At 44.6% G+C, this 16,705-nt stretch overlaps 1 protein-coding gene across 6 annotated transcripts in view; it reads left to right on the forward strand.

Annotated features, from left to right (window-relative positions):
• LOC147626957 (uncharacterized) overlaps positions 1-16,111 on the forward strand; it is a 33,909-nt gene extending 17,798 nt beyond the window's left edge. Inside the window, exons 7-17 of one of the 6 annotated variants that reach the window (XM_086815512.1) lie at positions 13,214-13,324; positions 13,430-13,636; positions 13,742-13,822; positions 13,910-13,993; positions 14,081-14,148; positions 14,240-14,444; positions 14,523-14,588; positions 14,675-14,740; positions 14,871-14,937; positions 15,152-15,423; positions 15,478-16,111. In XM_086815512.1, the coding sequence (XP_086671638.1) occupies positions 13,214-13,324; positions 13,430-13,636; positions 13,742-13,822; positions 13,910-13,993; positions 14,081-14,148; positions 14,240-14,444; positions 14,523-14,588; positions 14,675-14,740; positions 14,871-14,937; positions 15,152-15,423; positions 15,478-15,843 (1,593 nt within the window). In that variant the 3' untranslated portion in view covers positions 15,844-16,111. Of the gene's footprint in view, positions 1-13,213; positions 13,325-13,429; positions 13,637-13,741; positions 13,823-13,909; positions 13,994-14,080; positions 14,153-14,236; positions 14,445-14,522; positions 14,589-14,674; positions 14,741-14,870; positions 14,938-15,151 lie in introns of all 6 variants that reach the window. The other 5 variants (XM_086815513.1, XM_086815511.1, XM_086815517.1 and 2 more) reach the window with 5 other exon arrangements.
• Positions 16,112-16,705: the final 594 nt, after the last annotated feature.

The following is a 16,705-nucleotide window of genomic DNA, read 5'->3' on the forward strand; positions in this document are numbered from 1 at the left end:
TAGGAAATCATGCTAAGCATAATAACCTGAGCTACCTTAACCCTCACGTGCATAGGCCACCCTTGAGCTTTCCAATACACAAATTTATCCGAGATCCGAGCAAAAATCCAAGCAAGAAGCGCTTGGGGGTCCGCATCCACACCCACCGGATACCCAAGATGACGAACAATGTCTCCTGTATGCACCACACGGCCTTGCCACCCTAATGCCTCAAGATCAAATTCCGTGCATACAATGAGGGCTGATTTTGTTGAATTTATTTTCAGCCCAGAAGCCAATGCAAAATTATTCCAAGCTTCCATTGCTCGATCTATATTGGCTTTTTCGGCCCTGAGAAACATAAAAGTGTCATCCGCAAGGGCTTGAGCAACCAATTGCTTGCCATGAGGGAGATGCAAACCAACCACTTCACCATGCGATGCCATAGCATCTAGGCGAGATAACATAGGATGAGTGGCAATGGCAAAGAAAAGAGGGCTAAGAGGATAGCCCTGCCGGAGAGAACGGGTGAGAGAAATACCATCCGAAAGTCCTCCATTGAGCATAATCCGCGTGATAGAGCCAGAGCCAAGTAAATGCACCAAATTAGCCAATTTGGGAACCAAAGCCCATGGCTGTCATTAACTGAGAAAGGAAAGACCAGCTGACATGATCAAAAGCTTTTTCAAGATCTAGTTGCACCATCACAATCTCTTGCTTCTTTGCCTTGGCATAATCCACTCCAATTTGAACATTAAGAATATTATGCAAAATATTCCTGCCATGCACAAATCCATATTGATATGGATGAATAAGAGTAGGAAGCACCTTCTGCAAGCGATTGGCAAAAATCTTTGTAAAGATTTTATACATAATACCCATAAGTGAGATCGGGCGCCATTGAGCCAAAGAAGTAGGCGAAGGGACTTTGGGCAACAAACGAAGTATGCCTAACTTCCAATCGGCAGGCATATATCCCTCATCCCAAATCCTTTGACAAATAAGCGTCAAAGGCTCTGCAAGCTGATCAACAAATTTTCGAAAAAACTCATTTGTCAAACCATCCCAACCAGGGCTCTTTCCCATGGGAAGTTTGGAGAGAACAGCTTCCACTTTCCCTTGAGTAATAGGAGCATCAAGCTGAACCGCCACATCAGGGTCAACTTGATATCGTACTTCAGCAAACAATGACTCCCTTTTGCAGCCAGGACAGCCGGCGAGACATCCTCTCGAGGGGCAAGCAAATCTTCATAAAACCTGATGCAATGTTGAATAACCTCAGAAGGTTGAGTAACAAGGTTGCCTTGGGCATCCATCAGCCTAACAATATTCTCACGCATATGTTTTTGATGCAACTTATCATAGAAGCGATGAGATTGACAGTTAGCATCCCGCAAAGCATCAAGACGTGCAAGTAGTTTAAAGCGAACATATTGTGCTTCCTGCACCCTAGATAGCTCCTTTTTCAGCCATTCTATGGCATCCATAACTTCAGCATCCATAGAGTCAGTAAACATGAACGCCTGCAAGCCCTTTAAAAGCGACTCAAGAAGAGCCACATGCTGTTTTTGTATAGAGGCATTAGCAAGACCATAATGCCGCGCTAATTTCCGAGTGTTGGTAAGGAACACTGGCCAAGCACGATAATCAGCCATGGACACTCTTGTGGAGAAATGTCGTATCAACTGACGCATATAAACATCAAAAACTTCATGCTCCAAAAAAGTGTGATTTAAGCGCAAAGGCAAGTGTCCCAACAAGCCTTTATATGCATCCACAGGATGATAGACCATTTCAAACACAAGTGGCCGATGATCCGACAAAACCTGTTGCTGATCAACCATCATAGTAAGAACCTCTGGCAAAAAGAGATCTTGATGTAAAATATACATCCTATCCAATCTAGCATAAGTGCCCCGAAACTGTTGTGAGGCATAAGTGTAACCCCTTTCATTTGGATGCAACCAAGACCACATGTCTTGTTTTAGCGACCTTGCTGCAAAAGCTTCCCATGCCATTCTCTCCGGGACATCCATTACAGAATGAGGCGACGTGGCTTGCTCCCTGGAGACACATATTAAAGTCTCCCATCACAAAGCCAGGATGAGAGATTGAAAGAGCACACAAGTCATTCCACAGCAAACGACGTGCACGAGCATTATTTGGAGCATACACCCCTAACAACCATAAAGGCGTATCATCCCAAACCATCGTATCACTAGAAATCTTCCATGAACATCTTGAATCACAAGAGAAGGCTGAAACTGCGAACGAACAGCAAACATAACACATGATTGCGAAGCAGGATGTCCGCTGTAGAAAACATGAAACCCCTTATATACATAGGCTTTGCTAGCCAACTTAGACTTAATCTCCTCCTGCATAGCATGCTCCCACTTGTTTCGGAGTTCACAAGACTTAGCCTCTTTGAAAGTAAGAGGCTCACCCTCATCTGTAAGCAAAACATGTTGCAAAGAGGGATCAAAACGCTGAGGTTCCCTCCGAAAGCGAGTAGACCTCCGTACCCAATGATCATTGGCTGGTTGGGGGTCAATATCGGGAGGAATCATAATTTCAGCATCAAAAGGCTGTGGGTTTTCACGAACAGTCTGATTTTCAGCATATAGGGGTTGCTGCCCTACACCTCCAGGAGCATGAAGCGGCTGTCCAACCTCTTCTGGCTCAAATATCACGGACTCATTATCTTCAGCCCTTTGTGAAGCATCCTGGGGCTCATTTTCAGCATCAATGGGTGGCTGCCCTTGCTGAAATTTGACCTTTTTCTGATCACCATGAGAGGCACAAACATTACGGAGCAGCTTTGCCTCATAAAATACAACATCCCGGCTGCGAACCACTTTGTTGGTTGATGGCAACCACACACGGTAGCCCATCTCACCTTCATCACCGTAGCCAACGAAGGTGCCCTTCTCGGACTTAGCATCAAGCTTGTTCCGGTCTTCCTTGCGGATATGCACATATGCATCACAACCAAAGATGCGTAAGTGGGCATATGAGGACGGTTTGCCAGACCAAACCTCCTCAGGGATTCCACCTTTCAAAGCTGTGTGTGGAGATCGATTGCAAACATGAACTGCAGTTTTCAAGGCTTCTCCCCAAAAATCCTGAGAGAGATTAGCTGTGGACAGCATGCATCGAATTCTTTCACACAGTGTACGATTATACCTTTCAGCCACACCATTTGAAGAGGGACTATAGGGGGGTGTAAGTTCCCTCTTAATGCCATTATCATCACAAAACTTCTGAAATTTAGTACTAACAAACTCACCCCCATTGTCAGTGCGTAAGCATTTAATCTTCACTCCTGTTTGAGTATGAACAAATGCATAAAACTTTTGAAATGCAGCAAAAGCATCATCCTTAGATTTCAACAAAGTGATCCATACTTTTCGTGAGTGATCATCCACAAAAGACACAAAGTACTTTGAACCACCTTTAGATTTAATGGGCATGCTGCATATGTCAGAGTGGACCAAGTCCAACTTTTCAGCCTTGCGAGAGGCACGAGAGGAGTAAGAACTCCTATTCTGTTTCCCATACAAGCAATCATTACAAAAATCAAGCTTGCTTCCTTTTGCATCAAATTTGTTCAAAGAGGACAAAATGGAGAGACCCTTTTGGCTCATGTGGCCAAGTCTCTTATGCCAAAGCTCCATGTGGGAGCGTACCTCTGCAAAAGCAATAAACTTACCAGACAAAGCCTGACCATGAAGGCTATATAATGTTCCTTTCTTGCATCCTTTTGAAATCAGCCTTGTGCCTTTGGTCAATTTCCATGTGCCATTTCCAAATATGGCCGTGTATCCCAAGGCATCAAGCTGGCCCACAGACAAGAGACTGGTTTTCAAACCAGGAACATACCTCACATTTGGCAGCACAAACTCACTACCATCCTGCAAAGTCAAATTCACGGTGCCCATACCTTCAATATTGCAAGCATGATCATTCCCCAAGAACACCTTTCCTCGGGAGCCTGCAGTGAAAGTTGCAAAACACTCCTTGATAGGAGTTACATGAAAAGAGGCACCCGTGTCAATAATCCAAGTCTGTGAAAGCACATCAGATTCATACATCAAGGCATGAATAACATCTGGTTCTGTGACATGCAAGTTATGAACATCAAGTGCATTAGCAGAAAAAACACATAGCACATCATCTGAGTCAGACAGTTCCTCTATGACAACACCAGAGGCCACATTGGCCTTGCTCTTGTCCTTTTCAAACTCTTCTGCTTTGCTGGAATTACTCTCTTTTTCCTTCTTTTTGTCATTTGAATGACTGGATTTCTTCTTCCGGTCTTGCTCCATCTTGTAAAATTTGCAATCTGGCTTCTTGTGGCCTTTACGACCACACTGGTAGCATGTAACATCAGACTGCTGGCCCTTGCTCTTGCTTCTACCCTTTGAATTGGTAGTAGTATTTCCCCGCTTGGTCGTCCTTCCTCGTGAGACATTTGCTGAACCGCTAGTCTCTGAGGTCTTCCTCCGGATATCTTCATTGAGAATAGCACCCCTGACTCCATCAAAAGTTAGGTTGGGATTTGTCCCAAGTGACACCACAAGTGTTTCCCAAGAGTCAGGCAAAGTAGTGAGCAAAAAGATAGCTTTCAACTTATCATCAAAAGCAGGCAATCCAGAATCCTGCATCTGATTAAGCACCCCTGTGAAAGTAGTAATATGCTCTACTGCATTCTTAGAATCATCAAGTTGCATATTCATGAGTTTCCTGATGAGATGTACCTGGTTCACTGGCGTGGTGATCTCATAGGTGCTTCTCAGCTTCTCCCAAACGGCATAGGCTGTTGTCAGCCCTTTGAGGTCTACAAGAACCTCATCAGCAACAGCCATCTGGAGATAGGCAACGGCCTTTCTGTTCAGGATTCCCCATTCATCATCTGTCATAGCAGCGGGTTTGAACTGCTCAAGTGCAGTATCACATTCCCGCAGATAGAGGATATTCTGAATCCTCACCTTCCAAAGATCAAACCCAGTGCCTGCAAACTTCTTAATCTCTAGTAGACCCTTAAGATCACTTGTAGACGCCATGACTTATCAAACTGACACTTCAGAAAGTAAGTAATAGCAAGATGTTATGTACCAGATATGGGTTGACTTGTAGGATGCTCGTAGATTGATGAAACAACTTCAAGTGAAGGTGACGTCGGAAGAGAATCACCAGATGTCGATGTAAACTCGCCGAGGGGCAGAAAGTTGCTGTCTTTGGTGTTGCTCGAAGATCCCGTCTGCTGGAGGGCCGTGAGGCAAAGACGGCTGCTGCTAGTGGCCGTGGGACTGCTGGCTGCAGCCCGGACTGCTGCTGGTGGTCGTGGGGCTGCTGGCTGCAGCCCTAGCTGCTGCTGGTAGTCGTGGGGCTGCTGGCAGCAGCGTTGGCTGCTGCTGGTAGTCGTGGGGCTGCTGGCTGCAGCCCTAGCTGCTGCTGATGGCAGCCGTACAGCAGGCAGAGAACAAGACCACAGAAAACGCTGCTGTTTACAGCAGCGCAGCACCAAAAAACGCAGCACAGAAACGCAGCAATGGAGTGTAAAAAAAAAACGCAGCACAAGGGGCAGCAAGGGATAGAAGAAACGCAGCACAAGGGGGCAGCAGAGGGAGAGAAAAAACGCAGCACAAGGGGGCAGCAGAGGGAGAGAAAAAACGCAGCACAAGGGGGCAGCAGAGGGAGAGAATAAAAAACGCACCATCTTGATGATAAAAAGGGAGGTGTTTGACGATCCCGTAGTCAAGTGGTGGAAGACACCTCTAACTCCATAGCTTCTGCATACAGCTTCCCTCCATAGCTCTGATACCAGTTGTTGGAGGAGAATGACTCAAACACAAGAGCCTTAGCCAAGGAAGTGCAGAGGAGATAGAGAAGAGTGAGAGTGAGAGAGAGAGAGAGAACTCACACAATGCTCAAGAATATCTTGAATGTCTTATTGAGGCTCAAGGGAGACCTCGTATTTATAGTAATACAAGGGTATGGGCGGGCGCCCAACTTATGGGGCGCCCGGCGGACCAAATACAAAGAATGCCTTTACAAGGCCCAAATGAGGGCCAAATGTACAAGTAAATATATGGCCGCGAAGCTCTCGACAAGAGCTACGCGATGATCAAGGTCTGGAGGCGAAACTGGGACTTTATACCCAACAATGAAACCCCTTATATACATAGGCTTTGCTAGCCAACTTATGCTGCTTATGTTCAACTACACACAAAACATCCCAACCATGACAAAAAGTTGTATGCCAAAGCCTGAACTGCTTTTGGCGCGAAGAAATACCCTTTACATTCCATTGTACAATTTTCATAAGCCTTCCCAGAAAAGGAATCAACAAGGCCGTGTACTAGGCCCAAGACAATCTGCCAAATCACGAACCTTTTGAAGCATTGCATTTTTAGACATGGTATTTGTGATCTCAGACTGCCCTTGGAGTTCCCGAGCACGTGCCGAAGGGTAATGACCATCCCATGGCGAGATGACCTCACCCTTCGAACCAAACACAAGAGGGCTTCCGAAGTGCGAAAAAGTATTTCATAAAAGCCTCTCAGACCATCATAAATCTCCTCAAGTGCCTCAGGCGACACCAAGCGGCCCAACCATGCTCTAAGACGAGGCAACAACGGAATACGTCCAGTAAAGAAGAAGATAGCAGCACGATCATGAAAATCTGCTAGCTGTTGTAGCAACAAAGGAGTCTCCATGCATACATCAGCCACACCACCATTATCTACTGCAGCCATTTGCACGCTATTTGCCTTCACATATTCTTGCAGTAGCTCACCAGTGATCTGCAGCAAACGTGCAAACTCCGGAGAAGGTACTTGAGAACTTTCCTCTGCATTCTCTCCAACATTCACCGGAGTGTAGCTTGCATCAACATCAAGCCTTTGACGTTTTTGTTGCTCCGAGGCATCTGAAGCATAACCCACATCCTTCTCGATCATCTCCTCAATAAGATCCATGTTAAGGCTATTGGCAGCCATGCCACCAACAGCAGCAGCCGGGTCATCCAAATCCATGTACAAAAGCAAAGAAAACCCGTTCTCTCAAACCCTAATTCAGCACTTGAAAACCCTAATTCAGCACCTGCAAACCCTTGAATAGTTGCTTGAACCCTTGCTGCACCCTTGAGAAAACCTGCAAACCTGAATTTTTTTTAAAAAATCTTTAATCTTCTTCCACTGCTGCCTGAAACCCTAGAGCCGGAAACCCTCCCAAAGCGTGTCAATTAGAGAGCTTATGATTAGAAAAGCACGAGAATCCGCTGCAGTAGGGATCGCCTTCAAGCCGAGGAATGGCTGTACAAGAAATTTGGCGCCGAGATGAGCTGGCTCTCTCTCTCTCTCTCTCTCTCTCTCTCTCTCTCTCTCTCTCTCTCTCGATGACCTGTGCGCTCGCCTGTTGAGAATCGAGATGACCTGTGCGCCGGCTTAATCACGCTCTCTCTCTCTCTCTCTCTCGGTAGTGTATCTTTGTTTGGCTTGTAAAATTTCTCTCATTTATGCCAATATCAATTTTACATTCATCTTTTGAATGCTGTACTTGGTATGTAACTATTTTTGTTTTTCCAGATTTTGGTCATGTAGAATACAGCTTAGGATTTGAAGCAAAGAAGCAAAGAAATATGAGAGAGAGAGAGAGAGAGAGAGAGAGAGAGAGAGATTTTATTATCATCTACTAAAGATCCAATTGGTCTATGAGGCCAAAAGTGTTACATATGTTGCGTGTGTAAACTGATCATACATATACACACACACACACACACACACACACATATTATATATATATATATATATACAAGAGATTGTTTTTAAAACGGAATCTGACGTACAAAATGATATGAAAGCGTTGGTCGACCTACTATGAACCCTATTAAAAGGGGTTTTAGTTCTCATTCAAGCATCTCTTAGGTGTTGGCAAGAACCCCCACATAGAGGCAGCTCTAGGCAAGAACGCAAGCATGTGGAGAGCATGACCAAGCTGTGGATTCAGCAAGACATCTTTTGTATGCACAGTAGGTTAGCATGCATGAACTGGATCTAAATCTAAATCCAAGAACCATTGTAATATGAGCGTGTTTTGGCAATAAACAGTAGATTAGGGTTTACTCTCTTGTCTTATGTATTTTTTCTAGAAGAATATGATTAGCGCTCATTTAATTTGCTTAGATTGGTTCATGTGTTGATGTAGAAGAAACTGGAGATGTAGCCCACCAGTGTCGATGAAGTGCTTCACCAACCGAGAATGCTGTATGATAATAGTCAGCTACCTAGGTGTTGTTATTATGAGAGTTGGCTTTTGTTGGCGAGGGTGTAGTTGTCAAGTGCAATGCATGTGTATGGGAAAAAACAATAAAAGTGTTCCTAATGGAACAAAATGCTGTGAAAGAAAAGCATATAACAAGGTTATCCAGGTGATTCGTACCTTGGGTCATACCTTGGGCCAACGTTGCCACCGCCAAAGGCGGTTAATCAAGGTCACGCTTCCACAACGCATGTAACATTAGGCGCATGGCGCATGATGGTTTGTAGGCGTGTTAAGGGCTAGCAAGGATGAGGTCTAGATTGGCCTAGAGTCAATAAATATCTAACGAGAGGCTAATTATGGCTAAGGGCTTAATAATAAAAGTAGTGGGACAAATATGTGCTAACCCAATGTTAGAGTTAGGACTTAGTTGGGCGTAGGGGTTGATAGGACCCACCCACGGCTAAGGGCTAGCAAGAGTGAGGTCTAGATTGGCCTAGAGTCAATAAAAAGCTAACTAGAGTCAATAAAAAGCTAACTAGAGGCTAATTATGGCTAAGGGCTTAGTAATAAAAGTAGTGGGCCAAATATAGCACTTACGATTATTATGACGTATCTATGTAGAGAGGGAGGTCTCCAGAGTAGCTATAGGTACATGCAGGCGTATGGGATTCTAGGGTGCGCTGTTGGGCCTTTACTAACTCATGGCAATGTGACCTCAGGCTAGGAGGAGTGTAGAACACTTGCGCCTATGTGCTAGGGTTTTCCAGAGATAGGAAGAAGCGTGTAGTCACTAGTGAAATCACACATACAACACACAAAAGTCCTAAACTACTGCTTTGTATTATGTACAAGAAGAGGTAATACAACTGAAATTCAAGTACAAGATGTGGTTGAGAATGAAGACGCCAATTCACAGTGCCGTAACCTACTATTCACTCTTGGCTAGCACTTTGTCTATAGAGAAACACTCTGTGAAGTACGGCACAGGAAAGCAGATGAATATGATGATTTGGTGACCCACGTATATATATGCACCAATGCTCCTAGTCGGCTAGTAGTAGCTGTTGGAGTCGGCCAGTTGTACCCGACTACCACATCATCATTGCCACATGGCAATGCCACGTGTCACTTCCGTGGTCCGGCCCTTTATGTCGACTGCCATCTAATGTCTAGCTCTGCCTTGCATACTCGTAGGTGTCGCATTCTGCCCTACTTGCATTGTAGTTGTCCTCGGTTGCACGGTGTCCAAAGTGCCCTTCCATAAAATTCCTGAACACCTCCGTCGACCGTCTGCTCTGCTACTGCTGACACCAGTCTGATTGTTTCGATTGAACTAGACCCAGCTTACAGAAACAGACTAAAACTAACTCGAAAATCCTCCTTAGACCGCTGACACCTTCTAACCCCTAAACACTTCAAATCTCTCCAAGATTTAGCTCCTTACACTCATAGTTGACAGTAGCTGATCGTCTTGTGACTCTGGAATTCCTTTTCCCTCAACTCTACTACTTGACTGTTGATAATTGACTGTCAGACCTAAACCCAGAAGTTTCCCCTTCAACACAAGAGACCAAAACCACTTGTGAACCCCCATGTCTGACTCCTTTTGGGCCTCAGCTAATCCAGGCTGACTCCCTTCTGACCTGACATAGTCCTTAGCTAACACCTCGACCACTAAAAAGATCCAAGCAAAGCTCATCCAAGAGACCTAAGATCTCGAACTCTACGAGACCACTTTACGTCCACTATGAAGGCTCACATTCCGTCCTCGCCGCGTTAGCATGAAGACCTACATAGAAACCTGTAGATGACCAACTTCCACCTGACCAAGCACTCTGCGTTTGTGTCTGTCCAACCGTCCATGAAAAAACGTTGCAAACCTCTGAGTATCCTCCGGCAGCCCACGAGAGGAACACTCTAGAGAATGGTCGAGCACTAATGCATCGGCTTAGATGGAGCACAAGAACTGCTTGCACCATCTCCAATGCACCCTGAAGAAGGAAGAAAGCAGAACTAAGAACCTCAAAAATGTTGCACTAAATCCTATCCATCAGTATTTCTCGGCACTTTTATGTCTAAACCACCCATGTCCTATAGAACATACTCCAAGTAATACGTCCATTGATACACCGAATTCAAAACCCCGGTTTGTTGATACAATCTCTAAGAAATTTGTGTACTGTGGAGATACACCAACTGACCTATCCTCCCATGATGTAGACAAATCTGATGACATGTCCTCCTGTGGTGCCTCCATGACATCAAACATTGAAGATACTCAGTCCTTCTAAATGACCCCAAAAACTGAAGCGATCTCACCATTGAAGCCAAAGATTCTCCACTGAGTGCAAACGGCAATTGTGAAGACTTCTAAGAGATTTGGCTGAAAACTTTCTCTGTTCGTACCTATGGCCTGATGCAATGAAGCACCTTGGGTGTGTGCTCAACCCGAGAAATGAAAAAAACTGAGACACACACATGCATCTCCTTCACGGAATACTAGGTGCTCCATCTCTTGTCTTTTAAGGTGCAACAAACTGCCAAAATTCAAGTGACCAAAGCGGGCATGCCATAGCTTCGCGTCCCCCGGTAGTAATGAACAAGAATTATGTGCCAATCTCTCATACTTGTCCCCGACATGCAAAGCCTCATTCATGAATCAGGCCACTCATGCCTCGTTACGCAATTGGTAGGCGCAACAAGTGCATCCAAAGCATGCTTTGCAGTTTTACATGAGAGAATATGAGGAATGATGCTCCTTTTCACTAAAAGTGCCACTAATGCATGTGCACATGCATCCCTGCCATCCCGCCTGGCTTGTTCTGTTGTGGAAGGTGCGAAGGTGGCGGATGCCACAGTTACATCATAACTCATATCACCATCCAAAGTATTTGTACTATGTTGTTGTGTTGGCAAGACAAGGCGTGCCTCAACGCCAATAACAACATTCCAAAGCCCTTTGGCAACCAATACATGGCGCATTATATAGGACCACAATGGGTAGTTGGTCCCGTCAAGCTTATCCTCAGCAAAAAGCATCCCAAATACATCACTGCCTGCTATTTCAACTTGCAAATAACTAGTCTTTGACACAGAATGTAAATGTCCCAACTACATGTAGGTACTGTCAATGTCCATTGAATGCAACTGAGATGGCTGCTAGTAGATCATTGATGACGAAGGAAACTTGCAAACTCTGAAAAATTACAGTGTAGAGTGTGGAAATGATACTTAGCAGGAATGTAGAAAACAATAATAATGTTGACGATGCTATTGAAGATGAGCCCGAAGATGTGATGTCAAAGATAACGATGGCCCTGTCTGCACACCAAATACTGTTGGTGCTATGTAGAAAACCCAAAATCGAAGAAAAGCGGTTTGAATTGACACTCGTGTCTGCGATCACCTTACAACGTGTGAAAGTGCCCCGAAATGCTCTGAAATGCACCAAATTTTTGTAAACATAGTTAATACTACACTATATATGGTATACCTTCTCCACTTAATAGGATCTCAATTTGAGACAAAAGAGCAACTCCAGGAGAAGATGACAAGGGGGTGAGGGCCAAGAGAACTTGCTTTGATACCAATCATTGGAGTGGAGATCAAAGTAGCAACACACACATAGATGTAGCAAGCAAGGAGAGAGAGATAGAAGCACAACACTCAAAGTAGATTGATGAGAATGACTGAAGTTAAGTGAAGCACCATGATAAGGTCACACACACTCATAAGAGTGCGTACATACACTTGGGGGAAAGAAACCTCGTAAAGAAATGAAATGAAATGAAATGTTATATTAACGTCTTCAAAAGGCCAAAGTGACCTATGAGACCAAAGGTACAACCATGTGACATCTGATACACTGTCTGGAAAAGAAAAGAAAGAACTGAAGGTAAGTATCTAGTCCTACAATACATCAGTAGTAGGGAGCATCCGGAAGCAGCAACTGGCTACACTCCTTAGGGGGAAAGCTATAGGTTGCCAACCAACGGCCAAAAAGCACAGGATTAACCGCAAAAGCAGCAAAATAGGATGGAAAAGGGCACATGGAAGCAACAAAAACGCCAGAAAAAGAGGACATGCCCGAGAAAGAAAAAGGGGGAGGTGGGGGCGCTTTTGTAGTGGGAACTCCAGGCATGGGCAGGAAAACTGCATGTAAATTTCAAATTTAACTTTTCACAGTCAAGAGTGTTGTGAAAGGACGGAATATCACCACCACCCAACTTGAGCTCATGAGAGATTTTTCCTTAGGTTAAAAATAGAGAGCTGTCGCCACCTCCTACTTGATATCTACCTTGTTAAATCACTTTTAGGGTCATTTGTGATTTAGGTTTGGTGCTGCTGGGCTCTGGGCTCTGGGCTGACTGCTAGATAACGGTGCCTCATTCAGGGTTTTCAGATTAGGGGATAGCCTGTTAGGTAACATTGCCTCAATCAGGGTTCTTCTGGCCATAGATTTAAGTAAAGGTTTATGTCTGCAGGTCACCTTGCCCTTTGGTAGAAACTCTTTCCAGTTCCTGCATTGTTCACAACACAGGTCCTTTTCAACATTTTTTATCATACCGCTGATGGGTCAGAAGCTGTGATAGGTGCCACCTCTGGCTCAGTGCAGCATCTGCAGATAGGATTGTAGCAACAGTCGGTTTGTACGCATGCAGAGAGCTTGTGGCCTGTTTTAGCTGGTGAGCAAAGCAAACATGTTATCAAGGTAGCTAAGCTTTATAGAACAATTGCTGCCAAAGCACTTGCTTTTTCTGTGATCTTGCCATTGCCATCAAGTAGTTCTTCCCCATTCTGTTTCTAATACTTCATTAATTAGGGCTCAATAGGCTGGTGGCCTAACATCAACTTCAGTCAGAGATCTGACAGGAAGGTCTTGTAGCCTTGTAGAGTTGTTTTGTTTGCAGTAAATTTGTTTGTTATGCCTCAAAATATACGTTGGGTAACTGATTTTTATTTGCAGGGGGTGGATCCATTGACTGAACACACCGAAACTCCCATCCCTCTCTCAAATTCCACTGAATTAACGCGCCCATTGTCTAACGTTGAGGGTTCTTTCGATTCAACTGGCTTGGTAGGAAATTATCTTGCTTTTCTGGTATACTTCAACAGGCTGTATCCTTTATTTATCCGATGCTAGGTGTCTATTTTTAAAGACTCTGCTGTTGGACTGTTTCAGGAACTTACATTATATCCAAATCCAATACCTTATCCTCAGAGCTCTGTGCAGCTACCTGCTGCACCCAGATACACAGAATATAACTTTATGAACATGGTAGCTGGCCCACTTGCATCTCCATTCTTGCAATCACCAGGAGCACATGTGCCCGGACCTGTGATGCCACTTGCATGGGTGGGGCAAATACCACGTCAGATGCAACTGCCAGTAAGCTTTATGGACTTAACTACTCTCTTGACATCGGGATTTATGTCTAGTAGCATATCACAGCGATATGATATCTTGAATCAGATGTGGTTTCCGCTTTGACAGGCAGGGTATCCTGACCGTTCACAAGAAGCAATGTTTTACCGTGTGCAACCGACTTACAACAACTATTCCAGTGGCCAGTGGGTATGTGTGGTTATTGCTGTACACTTCCAGTTCAGCTTTGAAAAGGGTGCCCCTCCTTGATAGGAGATGTGTATTTTGCTTTGACAGGCAGGGTATACTGACAGTTCACAAGAAGCAATGTTTTCAACTGTGCAGCCAGCACCAACATACTATAATTTCAGTGGACAGGGGGTATGAGTGGTTATTGCTGTACTCTTCCAGTTCAGCTTTGAAAAGGGTGCGCCTCCTTGATAGGAGAGGTGTATTTTGCTTTGACAGGCAGGGTATCCCTATGTGCAGCCAGCACCAACTAACAACTATTATTCCAGTGATTATTCCAGTGGCCAGTGGGTATGAGTGGTTATTGCTGTACACTTCCAGTTCAGCTTTGAAAAGGGTTCCCTTCCTTGATAGAAGATGTGTATTTTGCTTTGACAGGCAGGGTATCCCGACGATTTACAAGAAGCAATGTTGTCAGATGTGCAGCCAGCACCAGCATACTATAATTCCAGTGGCCAGTGGGTATGAGTGGTTATTGCTGTACTTCTTCCAGTCCAGCTTTGAAAAGGGTGCCCCCTTGATAGGGGATTCTTCATTACCCCGTGATGGTTTCAGTTGTGCTTGTATACGTCTAGATAGGCAGGTAGACACTTACATATGCTGCATATGCAGTAGAGCTTGTTATGTGTACTGAGTGAAACGTGCTTTCTTGTACTGGCAGTATCCTGATCAAACGATGTATGCTCAGCTTGGTCCCTACATGCATGGCATTCTGCCTTATGAGCAGGTGAGTAATTTCTGTTAATATACTGGCATTAGACAAAAAATAATTGTTGTGTGTACTGAGCGAAACGTGCTTTCTTGTACTGGCAGTATCCTGAGCAAACAATGTATGCTCAGCTTGGTCCCTATATGCATGGCAGTCCGCCTTATGAGCAGGTGAGTAATTTCTGTTAATATATTGGCACCAGACAAAAAATACTGAGCCCACACTGGAGAGTATCAGTTTCACTGGCAATGAGATGCTTGTTAGGGTCTGTACATATTTTTTATATTGCGAACTGTTCAGGTGCTTCAATTGCCACTACCACAGCCTGCCGAGGCAGCGTCTCAGCTACAGCAGCCAGGACATCACGGTGTGCCTTTATTGTGCCTTTATAGTGAAATGTGTATGCTTTGATTGAGAATTTGGCTATGGAATATGTTTATGTTTAAGAATTTTCCCTTTTTTTTTTGGTTAGTGTAAGCATGTAAGCACAGTACACATGCTTTACCTACCAGCAGTATTAATCTGAGGCCATTCAAGACTCCTGATTATATGTCGAGATTTACCCCTGGTTTATGGTGCAGGTGTCAGGGTCCAGGGTGGTTTAATATCTCCTTTTATTGAAGGGCAGCAGGAATTCCATCCACAAGAACAGGCACCTTACACTTTTCAGCCAATAGAAAATGTGCATCAACCTCCTCAAGGAACCTTTCCAGCAGCGCAGGGTAGTGGGACTGGGCGTGGACAGCTGCCTGATGCTTTTCAGCCAACAGAAAATGTGCATCGACATGCAAGCACTTCAGGGCATCAACCTCCTCAAGAAACCTTTCCAACAGCGCAGAGTAGTGGGACAGGGCGTGGACAGCTGCCTTATGCTTTTCAGCCAACAGAAAATGTGCATCCACATCCACATGCAAGCACTTCAGGGCATCAACCTCTTCAAGAAACCTTTCCAATAGCGCAGAGTAGTGGGACAGGGCGTGGACAGCTGCCTTATGCTTTTCAGCCAACAGAAAATGTGCATCCACATGCAAACACTTCAGGGCATCAACCTCCTCAAGAAACCTTTCCAACAGCGCAGAGTAGTGGGACAGGGCGTGGACAGCTGCCTTATGCTTCTCAGCCAACAGAAAATGTGCATCCACCTGCAAGCACTTCAGGGCATCAACCTCCTCAAGAAACAGCGCAGAGTAGTGGGACAAGATGGCATGGAAGATGGCGTGGAAGATGGCGTGGTAGATGGCGTGGTAGATGGCATAGAAGAAACACCAGTTGAAGGAGTTGACAAGCACTAAATGTGAAAATCATGCTAGTAGGATGAGCTGGGAGTTGTATCTGTATATTGCAAATAATTTTTGTCAAGTAGGGGAAGGCTTACAAAATGTTGTCTGTGCTTGTGCACTCTTAAACACTACATTGATACTCTTTGGTATTTTTTTGGTGGCAATGTTGTTTTATTACTGTTGTGTTTTCCTGTAATGTCATGAGAAACACGTTGAATATTGTACCGGAGTTTGGTGTATTGAATGACTTTGTTAAACCAAGGCAGTGGCCTCCGCTCCCAAATCCACTACTGTAACATCCGGTACAGGAGTTTGGTGTATTGAATGACTTTGATAAACCAAGGCAGTGGCCTCCTTTCCCAAACCCACCACTGTAACATCCTCGTGATGTATTCATGAGAGCAACATGCATCGGGAGCACTCACACATGCATACACAGCTCACACAAGGAAATCAGTATGCGGCCCTCATCTCCTAATGGTAGGCTTGCTACTCCGAACTGGGTGTCATTTTATCCATACACATTGGATGATTATGAAACTTATGTGACACTCGGCCCAAAAAGCATCAACCCAAGCCCGTGTCCATGCCAATAATGTAACATACGTAAATCTTCATTCTTGCCATCGATGGATAGATTGCTGGGGATTTATCTGGGAAGCCCATCAGTCGAGAAATCCTAAAACACAACATTCCATGATTGGTTGCATAAACATCCCTTGCTTGTGTTTACCTCAGTCAATCTGTTCCCAATATAAGATTGAGCTTTGAACTTGTCTTGATTAAATTTCTTGTTTACATTCTCATCGACTCCTTTGCGAGCTTCTTTTCGCCGTACACTGCCGAGCTGCTCCT

The sequence above is a fragment of the Cibotium barometz genome, chromosome 21 (assembly GCF_041138505.1).
Source record: "Cibotium barometz isolate CiBa-2024 chromosome 21, ASM4113850v1, whole genome shotgun sequence".
Classification (NCBI taxonomy): Eukaryota; Viridiplantae; Streptophyta; class Polypodiopsida; order Cyatheales; family Cibotiaceae; genus Cibotium; species Cibotium barometz.